The 18,047-nt window shown below is 59.6% G+C and overlaps 1 protein-coding gene across 3 annotated transcripts in view; it reads right to left on the bottom strand.

Annotated features, from left to right (window-relative positions):
* The window catches only part of NAV1 (neuron navigator 1), a 75,371-nt gene that overhangs the window by 16,186 nt on the left and 41,138 nt on the right, over nt 1–18,047 (bottom strand). For 2 of the 3 annotated variants that reach the window (XM_058855760.1, XM_058855761.1), the window contains exons 5-6: nt 13,729–13,831; nt 9,839–10,204 (exon numbers count right to left, since the gene is read on the bottom strand). In XM_058855760.1, the coding sequence (XP_058711743.1) occupies nt 9,839–10,204; nt 13,729–13,831 (469 nt within the window). Of the gene's footprint in view, nt 1–1,983; nt 2,039–9,838; nt 10,205–13,728; nt 13,832–18,047 lie in introns of those variants that run through there. The other variant, XM_058855762.1, reaches the window with a different exon arrangement.

Genomic DNA, 18,047 nt, shown 5'->3' with positions numbered 1-18,047 from the left:
ATGAGCACAGCACCTTTCAGGTCAGCAGCTGAGTAGGTCGGTGAGGCCTTGTAGCCTCCAAGGGCCTGTGAGAGGTCGAGGGAAACAACACTGGAACAGGCTGCCCAGAGAAGCCTGTGGCTGCCCCATAACTGAAATGTCCAAGGTCAGGTTGGATGGGGCTTGAAGCAACCTGGTCTAGTGAAAAGTGCCCCTGGATATGGCAGGGAGTGGTACAAGATGAATTTTTAAGTCCCTTCTAACCCACACCATGCCATGATTCTGTGACAAGCTGTGGTGCAGAAGTGGGGGGCAGAGCTGGGAGCTGCAGCCAGCCCCAGTCCCTGCAAAGAGACGCCTGTTCCTCTACATCAGGGCCACAGCACTGCAAGTGAAGCCCACTGAACACAGAGCCCCAACACCAGGGGCAGAGCAAAAGCAACAGCCACCACCATCCCCATCCAATGCCCAAAGCTCAAGAAGGAGCAACAAAAGCAGCTCCAGCACCACAAGACCTGCACTGCATGTCCTGCTCCTTCCATCAGGGAGGAGTTCATCAGGGACAGGCCAGAGCTAGGATGGACACAGTCCCCTGTGCCCCCACAGCAGCTTCTGGAACAGAGCCAGCAGGTGCTGCTGGCCAGGAAGGGATTTCAATAGGAACATGCACTCAGGATGTGCTGCTGGGCTACTCAGATCCAAGCCATGTCTCACCACCAGCCCTACACCTAGGGTGAGCTCCCACTGGGATGGAAATCCGCACCCCAGAGCCTCAGCAAAGCTCCTCTCCCAGCCTGGCATCACCTGGCAGCAGGCAGTGCCAGGAGTGAAGCCAGGCTTCGTAGGGCTGTGTCCTATGGCAACACAGCTGGGGCCACATGTGATGCCGATGGCTTTTGGGGCCAGGCAGAGAAAACCCAAACTCTCCCAGGCATGCATGTGACACCCCCAGTGCCCCGGGCATCCAGAGAGCCACTGAGAAAGGGGCAAAGGGTCAGAGGTTAAGCCAAGGCAGGAGGTGACTCCAAATCCTCCTCGACAACCCTGTGCCAAGAAAAGACAACATCCCAAAAGGTCACATCCCAAAATCACTAAAGCCATGGGGTGAGGCTGGGGGCCAGCTGCAGACTGTGAGGGTGTCTCTGGCTCTCTTAAGGGGCACATGGCTGGTGACTGAGGGATCCCCCAAACTGGTACGTGTGTGCCACAGGCAGCACAGCAAGCAAAGCCTCAACCGCAGCATCGCTGGCCCCTCAGCAAGCACAAACTCCTGGAGCACGGCCGAGCCCTGGCACCTTGAGTGCCCCCCTGAACCCGCAAACGGGGAGCAGCCATATCAGAGTGGCACTCCGGGGCAAAACTGACCCCCTGCTTTGTGCTCCATCCCCTCCATGCTACCCAGAGCCTTCTCCAGCTCCTGCAGACGGTCCCGCAGCGAACCCACCCGCACGCAGCCCCGCGGCAGCTCCCGGAGGTGATGCTCAAGGGCAGCGCGTCCATCCTGCCGCGCTCCGCCGAGGGCGGGATGCTCCGGCACGGCCCCGGGGATGAGCACCCCGGCCCCAGCCCCGGCGAGGGGAGGCGGCTGCACCGGTAGGGAGCGGGGGATGGACTCGGACCCCGGCGCGGTGTGCGGGGATGCTCCGCCCCGGCCGCGCCCCGACTCGGAGCCCTGCGCTCGGCAGCCCCGGGGTCAGTCCCGACGTCCGGGGGCACCGGAGCCTCGGGAGCCCCGCGGAGGGTCGGCCCGGCCGTACTGCAGGTGCGGGGCGGGGGCCGGGGCGGAGGATGGGAAGGCCCCCGGGAGCCGCCCCGATGCCCCGATGCCGCGGTGCCGGGCGCGGCCGCGCTGCCCCGACCCCCCTTTCCCCCCCACCCCGCAGCGCGGCCGAGACAAAGCACCGCCCGCGGAGCGGCCCCGGGGCGCGGGGCTTTGTCTGCCGGGGCCGAGCTCCGGCCGCGGCCCCGCCCGGTGCCGGTGCCCGTTCCGTGCCCGTGCCGTACCTGCTGGCGAGGCGCGGGGCTCGGCGCGGCCTCCCCGCCCGCAGCATCGTGCTGCCCGCGGCGCGGCCCCGCCGGGAGCCGAGAGGGGCGGGGGGCGGCGGGACCGCCCCGCTGCCCGCGCCTTAAAGCGACAGCGGCACCGGACCCCCTCCGCCGGCCTTCGGCCCCTCCCCGTCCTCGCCGGAACGGGCCCGGGGTCCCGGCTCCAAGCCCCGCCCGCCCCAGCCCCCAGCCCCGCGGCCGTGTCCCCGCACTCTGTCCCCAGCCCACGGCCCCGACCCCTCTCGGTGTCCCCCAGCGTCCCCCCAGATGCCCGCAGAGCCCCCAAACCACGATTCGCATCGTCAAACACCGCACTGGCGACCCCCAGTCCAGCCCAGAGTACGATACCAGAGGCCATTCCTCAGCACTGAGCCTGGAAGCAGTGCCCCCCAAACCATCCTGTTCTCTCTCCCCAAAGGAATCACCTTCCCCCCCCCATGTGGGTCCCAGCAGCCCCGGCACTCATCATCAGAAAGGACACCCATGGCCGGCCCCACTCTTCCTTTCGTTGACCAAAACCCCTATTTTTGTCCTTTTTTTTCTCTCCTGCATCACAGCAAGAGCCATGCTGCAGGGTAGGGTCCTCACCAGGACGGTAACAGCAGGGACAACTTCACCAACCCAGCCACGGAGGGCAGAGAGAGTTAACTGCAGCTTTGGCAAGATAGACCCAGTCCCTGCAAGCTGGGAAATAAGTAATTCCTTCCTTGAAGCAACGGCAACGCCTCTTGGCTCCTTCCCCACTGCCCCATCACTCACCACACAGGGCTTTCCTCAGCAGGGCATGGTACAGCACAGCATGGCATGGCAGGACAGGGGTACCTGACCATCCCTGGAGCCCCTGATCAGCTCATGCCCACACCCAGCAAGCCCTGGCAGGAGCTGGTGGCCAGGGGCTGCTGGTGCAGCCAGCCCTCGGTGACACAGCCTGTCCAGCACCGTGTCCCTCCGGTCCCTCCGGCCTGGCGTGATGCCGGACGCTGTCCCTTCCCTCTTCTCCTGCCTGGCTGCCTCAGCCCCGCCACAGCTGCTTCAGGCAATGCTCAGAGCAGCTTCCACTGGGCCCAAATCTGGGCATCCCGGGTGGCAAGGGAGCCAGCCTGGCACGGCCCAGCACTGCAGCCCCTCAGGAAGGCAGCTTTGACCCCACCAGAGCCACAGGCCTGGTGTGAGATGACAGCAGAGAATCACAGCAGACCCTTGGCTGCCAGCACAGGCACTGAGCCCCGGACAGGGGACTACCCCCAGCACATTTCTCAGCAGAGGCTGCTGTTGGAGCTGGATGGTTTTGAACTCTCCTTGCATCACCTGTCTCACACCAGCATAGACACCTGCCTGTACAGCACCCAGACCCACTGGCACCAGCCAGGGCTCCCCACACTCATGTCCCTGCTAGGCTGGTCCAGACATCCCCACTGCCAGCCTGAAGCCCACCCTGGAAGGAAGGAAGTCCTGGTCTGCCCTGGCCCCTTCCCCAATGGAGGGTGTGTGTGCACTGAGGGGGTCCCACACCCCACATCAGCAGATCACCAGCATTAAGGGGGCTCTGTGGCACTGCTGCTCCCAGCCTCACGCTGTGACTGGAGATAGGAGCAGTGAGGCAAGCACAGGCACAGCCGGGGCTCTTCACACCCTCCCCCTCTCCTCCACTTAATGGGGCAGAAAAAACAATTAGCTTCATAAATCCCATTGAGGGGGTTGGGAGCTCCCCATGGGTGTGGGCAGGGTGAGGCTCTGCATCCCCCTCACATCCACATCAGGAACCAGAGCATAACAACACTCCCTGACTTCCCTGATCCCCACAGCCCTCTAAACCCCTCTGTACCTTCCAGGACCCCTCTCAAACCCTCAGGTACCCCCTCAGAGAACTCCAGCTCCTACAGAGTCAGGCTACCTTGACCCTAGGTGTCTCCTGCTTGGATTTTGGGTACTGTGATCTGGCACCTTTCTCCAAAGCTGCACTCAAAGGGGTCTGCAGAGATCTGGCAGATGGGGAAACTGAGGTAGGGAAGGGGGATCTGACTTGCCTGAGCTCACCCAGCAGAAGAGGATCAACATCACATCCTGCAGTTGATTCAGGACCCCACTGTCCAGGCAGCACTGCCTCCGACCTCTGGCCCCCCAGGTCCCTGAGGGGTGCAGGGAACTCTGCCACAGGACCCCTGAGCGTGCATGGTCCCTGCAGGAGGAACCCATGGCCAGGCTGTGCCTCCAGCCCAGCCCTGCAGTAACAGTGGGGTCTGATTTCCCTGCAGCAGCGAGGCTGGGGCTCTGGGGGTCAGCCAGCACTCACTGCCTGCTGCAGTGACACCAGCCATGGGTGCCAACCACACTCCTGGCTGAGCTCTGGTCACCCCTCAGCCCTCCCTCACCTTCCTCCGAGTGACAGAACCCCCAGAGGAACTGTTCCAGTGTGGGGATTTCCACTGGCAGTTTTGGTGACATTTGGAGCACACAGAGGGCTGCAGAGGCCACGTGTGATGCTCAGGGAGTCCCGGGGCAGTGCCGGGGTGGGGAGCAGCCTGACTCAGCCTGCTTGTGAAATCCTTGTTTTTCCTGTTGTCTGGACAAGCCGGTGACCTTGGACACCTCGGTCCACAGTGGCCAGGCCCCTCCACAGGTGGCAGGATGGCACATGGCAAAGCCTTTGAGGTCCCCAGATGGCATGCAGGTGGGTTTGGGGGTCAGATTCTCCCCAGCAGCTTTCCCCAGGGCACATGGGTGTGTGAGGTCCAACCCTGCACTTGGCTCTGCCCCAGCCTCATCAACAAGCCACAGGGGCCAGCAGCTTCCCGCATCCTGGGCGTGCACTGACCCCCTGGTGCCCTGTACCCCCAAGCCTCACAACCCCAGGATTCCCTCCCCAAAACATGCCTCATGCAGCTGCTGTCACATCCCCAGGGGTCAGGGATCAGCAGTGGGTGCCTCAACCCAAATCCCAAAGGACAGAATTTCTAGAAAGCAGCACACAATAAGGTGCTTCAGTGCCCAGTGTTGTCCCAGGGTCCCTTTCTGGGAGCATCCCCTGTACCCAGCTGGAGGGAGGAACTCGCCAAGCCCGGCACGTGGCGCAGCCCAGCAAATATTTATACAACACTGCTCCCTGGCCAGCCAGAGTCCCACACGCACGCCAGGCCACGTGCAGGGCCACAGCCATGCCCCACGGGATGTCCCTGATGAGGAATGACTTCATGGGCTCACTGGGACAGGGCACGGGGTCATCCTGGACTAGCCAAAGTGGAGCGAGGGGCATTTGAGGGAAGGGAGCAGGCTCCAGCGCCAATCCTGCTCGGAGCAGGAGGGCGGCTGCTCCCCTGCTGCTCCTGGGGAGCTGAGCCAAACATCTGCTCCCTCCTACGGGCTGTGCTGAGCCCAAGGAGCTGCGAGGAAGCCGGAGCCGGGCCAGCCGGAGCGCAGCGGGTGTCAGCTCCAGAGCATCCTTCCCGGGAGGATGCTGCTGGCAGCCCCCAGCCCTGCTGGGGGGGACCACAGGCTCTGCAGTGCTTGGCTGCCAGCAGCACCGTCACAGTGACCTGGGACAGTGCCTGGGGTGTGCCATGGGCTAGACACACGAGCCCTGCGCTCCCAATTCTAAAATCTCCATTTCATGCCCGTGAGCAGAGTAACAGCAGTACTCTGAGGGTGCAGATGCTGCCACTGCTGCTGTGGGTGCTGATGCTGCCTCCCTTTCTACCTCCAACAAATGAGATCCAAAAGGACATCCACAGTGGTCCCAGGGTTGCACAAAGATTCCCCCAGGGCTCTGGAAGCCCCAAGGGACATGCAGAGCCCCAGGGACTGGCTCCAGAGCTACACCCCCACACCACAGCCCTGCAGCACACACACACACCGGCACTGCTCCCGCAGCCACTGCAGCAGAAGGTGCTGACTCAGCAGCAAGCCCCGCTAGCTCCCTCTGCACCCCACGAGCTCCTGACTGCAGCAAAGCCTTGCAGCATTCCACTCACTCCCACCATGGCCCAAGTGGCCCTAAGGAACACCCAAGGACAGTGCTGAGCCACTACTCATGACACACCACATCAGGTCAGGTTCTGGGCACACACCAACAAGCAACCACACTGTGGTGGCACTGCTCAGACATTCAGAACATGGCCACAACAAAACCAGGCCAAAGCTGGCTTGCACATCCCACTCCATGCTCCTCACCACTGCCTGGCTCACATGCAGATCTGCACACGAAGGCACCCACGCTGTGGCTATGCAGAGATGTCCCTGGGGAAGCTCCAGGTGGAGTGACCTTGGCAGGGTTCAGGAAACAACCCCAGCCTCGATGGGTGGGAAAGCATCACTGTACCCTTCCTGGAACTGGCCTCAGGGCAGGGAATAGCAAGTGGCCACTGAATGGTGGTAGGTGGGAACCAGAGCTGACCAAGGAAGGGATGACCATGAATATGTTTTAGTGTTGGAGAAACAGCCCAAGACTGGGTGCTATCTCTGCTCATGCTCTGCCCAGGTCCCAAGGACAGGCAGGACAAGGCAGGAGAGCAGCAGCATCCCTTCCATCCCTTCAGTCACCCCAGACACATCCTGGTGGGTGCTCCCAGTGCCAGGTCCCTGAACTGATGCAGTGCACAAAGAGGATATGGTGACATTGGGAACAAAAGGTATGTGCTGCCAAACAGGGGGCCAAAGCCAGAGATTTCGACCCTGAAAGCAGCAGCAGGTAGAGGGGAGTGGCAAGTGTCATGCCGATGGATGCAGGCGCAGCTGGGAATGCTGCTGGGGTCTCAGGTGTCCCCAGCCAATCCCTGCTCAGACCTGACCATCCCACTCCCTCTCTGAGCCGGGCCTCAAGTCCCCCACAGCCTTCTTGGCTGTGCTCACCCCAACCTCCACCCAGCTGAATCCACCTCAACACCTTGCGGGCAGTGCCCTTGCCCGGCCGTGTCTCACCTACCTCAGCCCTCGCTCCTTCCAGTCTGCTCCCCTGCCGAGCCACGGGGATGCCAGCCTGCATCCCACAGCCCCACACGTCTCCAGCAGGGAATGTGTCACCGTGTCCTCTCAGCCGTCCCTGACCTACTGCCCTACAAGCTGGGGCGTGCGCCGGCGCAGAGCGGGGGACGCTGCCCCGCGGCGCGGGCTGGGGGCTGCTGGCCCCAGCTGCAGCACACGGCTCCTGCCCGGTGCATTAACAGCACCGGGAGATGGGGCCTGGGGCTGGGCTGCCTTTCTAGGTCAGAGCCAGTGAGGAGAATGGGTGAGGGGCTGTGCTGGGTGAGGGGCTGTGATGGGTGAGGGGCTGTGCTGGGTGAGGGGCTGTGATGGGTGAGGGGCTGTGCTGGGTTAGGGGCTGTGATGGGTGAGGGGCTGTGATGGGTGAGGGGATGTGATGGGTGAGGGGATGTGATGGGTGAGGGGATGTGATGGGTGAGGGGATGTGATGGGTGAGGGGCTGTGATGGGTGAGGGGATGTGATGGGTGAGGGGATGTGATGGGTGAGGGGATGTGATGGGTGAGGGGCTGTGATGGGTGAGGGGATGTGATGGGTGAGGGGCTGTGATGGGTGAGGGGATGTGATGGGTGAGGGGCTGTGCTGGGTGAGGGGCTGTGCTGGGTTAGGGGCTGTGATGGGTGAGGGACTGTGATGGGTGAGGGGCTGTGATGGGTTAGGGGCTGTGCTGGATGAGTGGGGTTTGGATGAGGGGCTGTGCTGGATGAGGGGCTGTGCTGGGTGAGGGGCTGTGCTGGGTGAGGGGCTGTGCTGGATGAGGGACTGTGCTGGCTGAGTGGGGTCTGGATGAGGGACTGTGCTGGATGAGTGCTCCTGGCCAGCTCCTTGTCTCATCTGGCGCTCGGTAGAAGAAAATGCCCCAGCTCTACTTCCTGGGCTCTGCACCCAGAGTGTGCAGGTTCCTGGACAGGGCACCTCAGTGTACCCCAGCACCCAGCCAGAGGCATGCTCTAGGACAGAGACCCCACCAGGCTGCCCATTCTGGGAGAACCCCCAAGTCCTGCTGTGGGGCCATGGGAGACGAAGCTGTGAAGCTGTGTAGGTCATTACTTGGCCCTGTGCCCACAATGACCCTGGTGAAATGGCTGATCCCCAGGATATTCCCTGCAGATAAGGGGGTCCTGTGTTGCCCTGGCTCACTCCTGCACCCCTCCTTGGGAGGGTACACAAAGCACCCAGTCTGTCTCTGGCACAGCACAGCAGAGAACTCCAGGCACATCCAGGACATCATGCTGGGGCCTCTGCACAGGAATAGGAACTGTGGCACCTGACCATGCTCAGCTCACCATAGCACTGACAGCCTCACCCACACTGGGGGATTGTGGTGCTGCCAGGGCCTCACAGAGGCTCCTCCATGCAGACATCCATCCCCAAAGCTTGTACCTTCCTGAAGGAGAAGTAAATCCTGCCCGTAGCAGTGCAGAGCAGAGCTGTTGTGGGTCCCTGACACTGCCCACACTCCCCCTGCTCAGTGGTTGATGGAGACAAAGTGTTGCTCCAGTCACCCCTCCTGGCATTGCCTCTGAAGCCAAGGGCACCCAAAGGTTATCCTCCTGCATGAGCAGCACCAAGATGAGAAAAGGAAGGAGATGGGGAGCAGTCCAAATCCACCCCAGTGCCAATCACACCTCACAGTCCAGTGGCAGAACATAGTGACATGGCACCCCTGGCTGCCAAGCAATAGGTTAAGATCTACAGGAGGATCCATGTTGAACCGGCACAAGGCTCCCTCATTCACAAGCACAGGGCAGCCCCCAAGGTCACACAGCCATGAGGAGGATGGGTCTGACACCCACAGTGCCTCAGACACCCTCAGCCCACAGCTGGAGAATGGCAGGGGCACTGGCAGATAGCCAATGGTGCATCCCCTGCAACTGCAGCATGCACCTGCAGGCCATACCTGGGGAGCACTGACCCCAGGATGGGTGTGAAGCCACAGGCTGTGCTCTATCCTGCACCAAACCTGACATGGCTACAGCCACCCCAGGAAGGCCAAAGCAGCACTGTCAGGAGGCCAAATACCTCATCAGGCTCTGGGACAGAACAAATACCCAAGTTATTTATGTTCTCCTGAGCTGAAACAGGAAACCTCCAACCTGTTCAAACCCTGGACCCTTGCCAGAGCCAGGGGCACCTCAGCAGTGCAGCAAGAGCTGGACACATCTGGCAAGAAAACGTGAGCCCTGGGAGGGCTGGGTTGTGCCCATCTGGCAGAAGATGCCCCTGGCTCCATGGGTGGAGGGCTGGAGGCTGATGGGGGTCCCAGAAGGAGGGACCCTGCTCAGCAGCACACCCTACTCCATGTGGAATCATCCATAATCAATGACACCTCAGTGCCCAGTTCTCACTGGGGTGCTGAGATCTGACCCAGCTCATCCCACCATGGCCCACCAGGAGTCCCACAGGACATGTCCACAGTGCCTGGGTGACAGGAAGCCACTCAGACTGGCTGCTGTAAACTGAAGAGAATTCTGAAAGCAGCAGCATTCACCCCAGCAGGACTCTGAAGGAGGGCTTCTGCAGCTATAGGCCATGAACTTTTCTCAGCTCCTTGCTCCAGGAACACCCAGATCAAGCCGGACACTTTCCACATCATGGGAGAGCAGCTCATTCATGCTCAGGAGCCCATCAGCCCCAAGAAGACCCAGCTGGCCCAGCACCACCAGCACTGCTGGCAGGGAAGCATCTCCTGGAATGTGAGGACACGATCCAATCCTCACCAGGCTGTCTGTAACCTATGTACCACCCCACCCACCCGCACTGTGCCAGCTGTTCCCCCACTGCCAGCCCAACAGCAGCGGGTGCAACCTCCCGGAGAGCCCCAACCCGGGCACGTACCCCGTGGTGATGTCATCATCCTCGGTCAGCGTCTTCCCCATCAGGTCACTGTCACTCATGTACCCTGACTTCAGCTCCACGTCGTCCGTGTCCAGCGCCTCGACCAGCTCCAGGCGGGAGATGTGGCTCAGCTTGCTGGGGCTGCGCATGGGCATGGTGTGCGAGTAGTGCGCTCGCTCGCCGTGCATGTACCAGCTCGGGGTGCCCTCAGAGCGGCACGTGCCCCCAACCGATGGTGCATCCCCGGCCTGCAGGCGGGGGCTGGACTGCCCGTAGCGCCAGGACAAAGGGGAGGAGCGGTTGGAGAGGCTGGAGACGCTCCGTGCGTTGGCTTCGTCGCTGTCATAGCAGGTCATCTCGAGGGAGCTGCGAGAACAGGCAGTCAGGGAGTTAGGGTAGGGCACAGGGGGCAGTGGAGATCTGTGCCCTGCCTCACCCCCCCAGAACTGGGTCTGCAAGTGCTCAGATACCAAATCTGCCCGTTTGGAGGCAGCAAGGCAAGGCCAGAGGCTCCCGGGACTGTGGTTGCAGGGACCCCCTCCATCTCAGCTGGCAAGGGACAGTCCCCTCCTTCCCTGCCTGGTGCCAGCCCAGTGTCCCACAGTTCCTGCTGGGACATGCACACCGTGGTGTTTAGTGATGCCCATGTCTCCCCAGGGACCGTGGAATAAGACATGGGCTGTGATGGGGGCTCTGTGCTCAAGTCAATCCACAAAGGCAACACTCTACCACAGCTCTGTCTACCCACCCCAGAGCAGGGCCAGGGCAGGACTGGTGGCAAACACACCTGGGAGAGGGGTCAGCACTGTTCTGGAGACTGGCCCTAAAATCCAGCATCTTCTAATAGGACTTTAGTGGAAAGCCCAGACATGCTCCTCTATGTCTGGGCTGCTTATGCTCAGCCACTTCTCCCCCAGCACTTCAACATCTGCACCTCAAGGTCACACCAGAGCCAGGAGAGGACAAGTTGGGGTGGTAGCACTGATCACAGGTAATGTGACAGTGGGCCATGCCAGGGAGTGGAGGCTGTGAGTGAAAGGATGCCAAGGGACAGAGCCAGGACCAGCCCCTGCAGCAGCACCTGACACTGAACCCCTGCAGACTGAACCCCCACATCTGGGCAGGAAAGAAGACCCCAAGGGGGCTGCTCAGTTCCAGGGGCTCTGTGAGCACAGTGCTCTGCAGCCAGCCCACAGCCCTCGAGTGCTTCAGGAATGGGGAGTTCCATCACTTCCTGCGCCTCTCAGGGTATATTTTGGGCAAACAGTGATTCTAAAACTAAATTTAGCCACGAGAAATTATTCCTTCTTGGAGTAGCTCCCTGGGAACCCACAGTCCTCAAATTGGCTCCAAACACTACTATTAGTAAATTATTCCCTAGCTCGGATTAAACGTTCCTGCAGGAGCACCCAAAGCCAAACCCAGGCTGCAGCATTGAATCTAAAACAGGGAACTACATTAAAAAAAACGAGGAAGTTTGTTAAAGCGGAACTAAAAGGGGCAGCCAAAAGGGTTTTGTTTTTGTCGGCAGCACAAAGGCTGTTTGAGGATGTGCTGCTGGCAGCTCACAGCAGATGCCAACCATGTCTCTGAGCAGGAGGAACAGAAGCTTCACCTCAAATCCTGGGTTCAGTTCTGAGTCCCTCATGACAAGAAAGACATTGAGGAGCTGGAGTGTGTCCAGAGAAGGGCAAGAGAGCTGGGGAAGGGGCTGGAGCACCACGAGCAACTGAGAGAGCTGAGAGGCTCAGCCTGGACGAAAGGTGGCTCAGGGGGGACCTTCTGGCTCTGCACAACTCCCTGACAGGAGAGGGGAGTCGGGCTCTGCTCCCAGGGAACAAGGGACAAGAGGAAATGGCCTCAAGTTGTGCCAGGGGAGGATATTGGGTTGGATACTGGGGAAAATTTCTTCCCTGAAAGGGTGATCAGGCACTGGCACAAGCTGCCCAGGGTAGTGATGGAGTCACCATCCTTGGAAGTGTTTAAAAAACTTGTGGATGTGGCTCTTGGGAATGTGATGTAGTGAACATGGCAGTGCTGGGGAAATGGCTGGACTTGAAGATCTTAGAGACTTTCTCCAAGTGTCCTCTGAGTCTCCTCAGTGACTCTGTGATTCCATGATTCTCTAAGCCTCAAGGAAGTTCATGCAGCCCTGCTGCCAGGAGTATGGGGACATCTTTCAGGAATAACATGCCCTAACAAGGCAACAGCAAAGACTGAGCCCTCAGCCACTGGATGGAAGAACTCAGCGAGGATAACAAGAGAAATCTGAGGAACAGTTTGTGGAAAGAATAGAGAGCCCAAAGCAGCAGCTACAGGACACATCCAGAGAACTTGCAGATGACATCTCTATTGGACAGACTTGTAGGAAGTGTTCCCGAGAGCAGAATGAGTGGGTACGTGTGTAATTACAACGTACCAGGGAAGAGCTGACACAGCTTTGGGAAAGGAAAATCTGGCTCACAGCTGCAGAGGAGCTCCTGGAGGGATGCAGGGAGCTGCTGAGGCTGCTGTGGGCTACTGGAATAAAAAAACCTTCCAAATAAATTCAGCTGCCATGGGGTAAGAGAGAAGATCTTCACATATTTAAGTCCCGCTGAAAGGGACAGGGTGCAGGGTAGGGATCCTGGGCTATCCATAACCATTTTTCTCTGTGGCAGGAATGCAGCTGAGGCATCCACCATGTGATGTACTCCCAGCTCATCAAGGAAAGGAAGTGATAGTGAAGAGTCAAATCCCACCAGCAATGCTAATTTAATCACCCTTAATGTCCTCACCCTATTTTCCTAAGACCTGAAGCGAGGAGGATTTCTGAAGGAGCTGAGTGCTGGGGTGAGGAGGGGGGTGGAATTTGACACTGATGAAAGGGAAATGAACACAATGCAGCCCTGGCTTGGCATGAGAGGTGCTGGGCTCTGACCCAGCTCCTGCACTGAGCAAAGGCATGGCAGAGCTGTAATGGATCGTTTCAGGAAATGGCTAGCTCAGAAAATATTTTTGTGGCCCCATGCAAATGCCACTGCCACAGCTCTCTGCTGCTCCAGGCTCAGAAAACATCCAGGAAGCACAGAAACGGCAAGCAAGGGATAGAAATTTCAGGTGATGAAGAGGGAGATCAAAGGGCTGCTTCATCCTGGGCAAGGCTGGTTGAGGGCTGACACGAAAGGTCTCTTAACGGTGAAAGGTGGGAGGAAGCTGCTGCTTTTTGTCTCTTCCAAGACAAAAAACAGCATCGAGAGAGACCACGAGGTGGCAACACACACCAGGAGAAGGATGTTCCTGCATCTCCACTTTCCCAAGTGGCTGACACCCACACAACCTTAAAATCCAGAGTGAAACAGAAACCATGCAAGATCTCAAGTGAGTGAGCCAGGGGGACACAGGCGGTCCCAGATGTGTGTCAGACACCGTGCTCTGGCCCTCCACACACTGCTCACCCTGTCCCCAACCCCAGGGTACCCCCACCTCTGCTCCTGGGCTCTGGCTGAGAGTTCCTCCATCATCACCCTACACAGAGCAGAGAAAGTCACGGACAGGAATGGAGCCTCTGGTGCAAAGTGGGGTGGGTACAGGTGATACCTTCACTTCTGGTGGTCCATTCAGGGTCACCTGACCACTGGGAACAGACCTCACCCCCTCTCTCTGCTCTGTCAGCTCCCCTCACTGCCACCACTCCCCAGCCTTTACTGTCCCAGAGCACTTTCAGGGACAGGACTCTGCTGCAGCACCACACAACACCCCACAGATCTGGGGGCTTCTCTCCAAGCCTCCATGCACAGGGTCCTCAGGTCACATAGCACTGCTGATTCCCTCCCACCCACATGGCCCTCACCAGGAGCAGAGCTGCTTCCCATCCACCCCAGGAAGGAGTGATGGTGCTGGGGCCTCACCTGTGAGACACCTGAGAGCCCCTTAGGCTGGACATGGTCTCCTCCAGGTTCTGACGTAGGTCCAGTACATTCTGCACTGTCCTCTTCCTCTGGGACTCGGGGTCTGTGGAGAGACAAGGTGATGGCTTTAAAGGGAGGGAGGGAGGGATGGATGGATGATGGATGGATGGATGGATGGATGGATGGATGGATGGATGGATGGATGGATGGATGATGGATGGATGGATGGATGGATGGATGGATGGATGGATGGATGGATGAATGGATGGATGGATGGATGGAAGGATGGTGCACCCCTCTGCTGGTGGCCATGACCAAGAGCCCTGGCTCTGCCCATCAGGAAGGGACATGGCACCAGGCTGGAGCTGCACCACCCTGAAATGCCACTCCCAAGCAGGCAGCTGGGATGGTGATGTCTAGTCCAGAAAGGATGAGCTGGCAGAGACCAAGTGGGGCCACAGGACCCACACAGGTGACAGGAGCAGCACTCCTAGAAGAATGTCCCCAAACCTGCCCTTGCACCCCCCAGGCCCCTGGGGTGCTCCAGCCTGGGAACATGGGTGCTGGAGCAGCATCTCCTGGTGTGCAGCCAGCGGGACTGAGGGGAGTGGAGGACACTGAGCCCCACTCATGGAAGAGTGGCAGCTTCTGTGTGGGGCTGGAGCAGCTGATGGGACTGAACCCCACAGGAACAGCCCAGAGCTGAGTACCCCTGAGCTCTGTCTGCCCTGGGACTTCTCCAGGTGTGCACACCCATGGCATGGCTGTGTACACACCATGCCCCCCAAAATGCACAGGTGCACATGCATCTCCCCACATCACAACAGCCTGTGCACATGTGCAGATACATCAGGCACATCCACAAACATGCACACACACCTGCACACACAGAGGTGTGCACACTCCCCACAGACACCTGCACAGAGGAGGGGGTCACTCCTGGCATAGTCCCAGCAGTGCTGTGGGCTGGAACCATGGCTCCAGCCCCGACCCTGTCCCATTCATGTGCACCCTGGGCACTAAAAGCCGTGCCACTGCAGCTTTGATCTCTGATTTCAGGCCCTTCAGCTGCAGCCTGCCACAGATCTGCAGTGACAGCAGGCATCAGGGACATGGGATGTGGCTCCTCCTAATGTAACGTGGCAACCAGTGTTTCAGGATTTGCAATGGCATCGGCACCGTGTGAACTGCAGGGACACGGGGATGGGGGACACTGCCAGCACACACACCCCAGCAAAGGCACAGCCACATGCCAGTGCTCAAGCAGGGCTCATTGTGTGTTCCTGGTCCCCATCACACTCTGGCCATGCCACAGGCAGCACCCAGAGGTGATGCTGCCCCATCCCCTGGCTCCCCTTGCCCACCTGCCCGGGCAGGAGCACCTCAGACCAGTGAAGCAGCTCTGATTTACGTGTGAGCCTGGAAGGGGGTGACAAGCAGGAACAGCCCCGATGAGACGGGTTCAATCAAGCAGGTTAAAGTCAGTTGTAGATGAGGTAAAAGGGCTGGTGAGCCCACAGGGCAACCAATGTGGCCAGCCACATCACAGCATAAGCACATCCATCCCTGCATATGCCCAATCACCCCAGTCCAGCTCCCAGAACCTGGCTCAGCAGGACACAAGTCATTATTAACTCATTATTAGATGTCCATTGTGGAGATTGGAGGAATTAATCAAAAGCACAGAAGCTCCAAGTGCACGTTTCAATGGCACTGACCCACATTTCCAGCTTCATCTATTTCACCACTGGAGGAGTTCACCAAAGGCACAGAAGCTCCAAGTGGCCCCCAGAGCCACAGGATGGGGATGCACAGGCAGTGCAGGAGAGGGATGGAGCTGAGGCAGCAGCATGCACAGAACCAGGGTGCAGGGGAGGCTCGAGAGGCCCTCAGTGCTAAAGGGTGGCATCGACCTTGCTCTGCAGCCAGGGACAAGGGGACACCATGCCTGACTGGTGGGACAGGCAGAAAGGATCGTGTTGGCACCTCAAAGCTGCCAGGTCCTGCCCTCAAGTTGCCTGCAAGGGCGGATTTTCAGGCTTGAAATGGCAGGTTCAGAACCTGTGGCCGAGTCCACGGCTGTCACACTGTAGTGTGTAGGCCAGTGGGAGATTTGGGCTCCCTGAACCCCAGGGAACAGCAATACAACAGCCACCAGTGTCCCCATGTGGTTCTCCATGCAGGGAAGGACTTGGCACCCTCGGGTCCTTCACCCTGGCCCCATTTGGTGGGTGCTGTCACCCAGACTCAGCTCCTGCAGCCAGGGAAGGTGGCACGCACACCCCAGCAGTGCCACATCCCTGTGTGCTGGGGCAGGACAGGGTGGGAGTGAAGAGTCACTGTTGTCCCCTGGCGCCAGCAGTGGTTCCCAGCCCTGCCAGCTCGGCAGCGTGCTCCTCCCGGGCATGGCTCCCTCCCAAAACTCTGTCTGCCTCCCCCACGGCCACCCGCAGCCATTCCCCTGGGCACAGAGCCAGCTGGGGCCTGGCACTGCCTCCTCCCCGGGCACCACTGCCAGCAGGGCTGCTACAGCCATCCCCATCCAAGGAGCAGTGGGGCGAGCCTGGGCCGTGTCCCCAGCTGCCCTGACCGAGGGGCCGGCACAGGGGCAGCACCTCCCCTGCACTGCTCTGCTGCTGGGGCACCAATGGGCATAAGCAGCATCCCAGGGCACAGGGACAGGAGTTCCAGGGCAATGGCACCGACCCACATCCCCAGCTTCATCCATTGCCCCCTTCACCATCCATGCCTCCATGACATCACGCCAGTTTTTGGATGGCAGTCCAGGTCACTCCAGGAAAAGCAGCAGCTCTCACCCAGGAAAAGGACCAAATTGGGACAGGAAGAGCTGCTCACCCACCTCTGGCACACATCCTGCTGCTAGCACTGAAATGCCACCATGTACCCCCACAGTGCTGTCCAGGTGGTGACACAGGGACTCCTGCAGTCTGTTCCCCAGGGACAGCAAGGGGCCAGGGGCTGGCTCAGAGCTCACTGAGTCACTGCATGCCAGAACTGACTCGAAACCAGAGCCACTGGGAGAGGCTGAAGTGTGGGAGCAACAGGAGAGCGCTGGATTCCTCCCCACATTGATTTAGTAAGCTTGTGCAGCCAGATGTTTCCAGCTGCTGGAGCATGGAGCAGCAGAGAAGGCTCAGCCCATGCTGTGGCGGGGTCAGTTGGACACCCAGCCTAGGCCAGGCTCATTTTCCCGGCAGCTACGGCTGGGATGTGTTCTGCAGCACTCCCCACTCCTGAGCTGCAGGCTCAGGGACTGATGTGTCCCTGCCCCAGCCCCAGGCTGGCCTGCAGCCCCTCAGCCCCTGCTGGCTCCAACCATCCTGCTGTTACAGAGGGAAGGGAGTGCTGCCTCTGGCCCTTTGCCCCCTGTTCTGATCATGCATAGGGCAGCCCTGAGATGCAGCCACTGTCCCCAGGCCCTCCACTAGGAGGTCACCAGACCCCATTGCCCAAATCACTTGTCCCTGTGCCAGGCTGGGTTTCACTTGCCTATACCCTCTGCTGTGCTTGAGCAGCTCTCACTCAACTTGAGAGCTCTCGCTCAACATTTCTTTCTCAACTGAGCCCTTTCAGTGCTCTCTTCAACATCAGCAAATATGATACAGCTCCACTTGGCACACAAGGAAACTGAGGCAGGAAGCCTCAGCCCACCCCTGACATCCCCTCACCAGCATCACTCCCTAGCACGGCTTCCAGTGCTGACCACCACTACCCACACTCAGCAGCCTGGCACTGTGGCTGCAGCAGGGACCATCACCACAAGGAGCACCTGCAGGGTGGGATGCAGGGCCAGAGGCAGCCAAGGAGGAAGAAGAGCAGGAGGAGGAGGAAGGAGAGAGATGTGCTGGAATGGCTGGCTCAGGGCAGAGCACTGTTTGCTGTGAGTCTGACTGTGACAGGCAGCACAGAAGCATGGCTGGACAAGGCTGGGGAGCTCCAGGTTGTGCTCATGTCCAGCTCTCCCCGTCACCTCCCAGAGCAAGCGGTGGCACTTCCTTTGTCCACGTGTCGGGGTGCAGCCATGGCCCCGCAGCCGGGTGCTGCCAACGTGGCCAAGTACGTCAAGGAATGAGAAAATAATCAACTCCAAATGGCTCTGACAGCTCATTTCAAACAAGCATGTGGCCACCAGCTCCTGCTGGGGCCAGGCAGGGCTGCATCCGTGGGACATGTGTGCCCCACGTGTCTGTGCACAGAAACCTGCGTGTGTGTGTGTGTGTGTGTTAGCACCATTCAGGTGGGGGCCACATGGCAGCAAAAAGATGTGTGTGTCCATGTGTATCACCTATGCCTGTGTA

The sequence above is a fragment of the Poecile atricapillus genome, chromosome 23 (genome assembly GCF_030490865.1).
Source record: "Poecile atricapillus isolate bPoeAtr1 chromosome 23, bPoeAtr1.hap1, whole genome shotgun sequence".
Lineage (NCBI taxonomy): Eukaryota > Metazoa > Chordata > Aves > Passeriformes > Paridae > Poecile > Poecile atricapillus.
The sequence above is the reverse complement of the archived record's forward strand: the minus strand, read 5'-3'. Positions and strand labels throughout refer to the sequence as shown.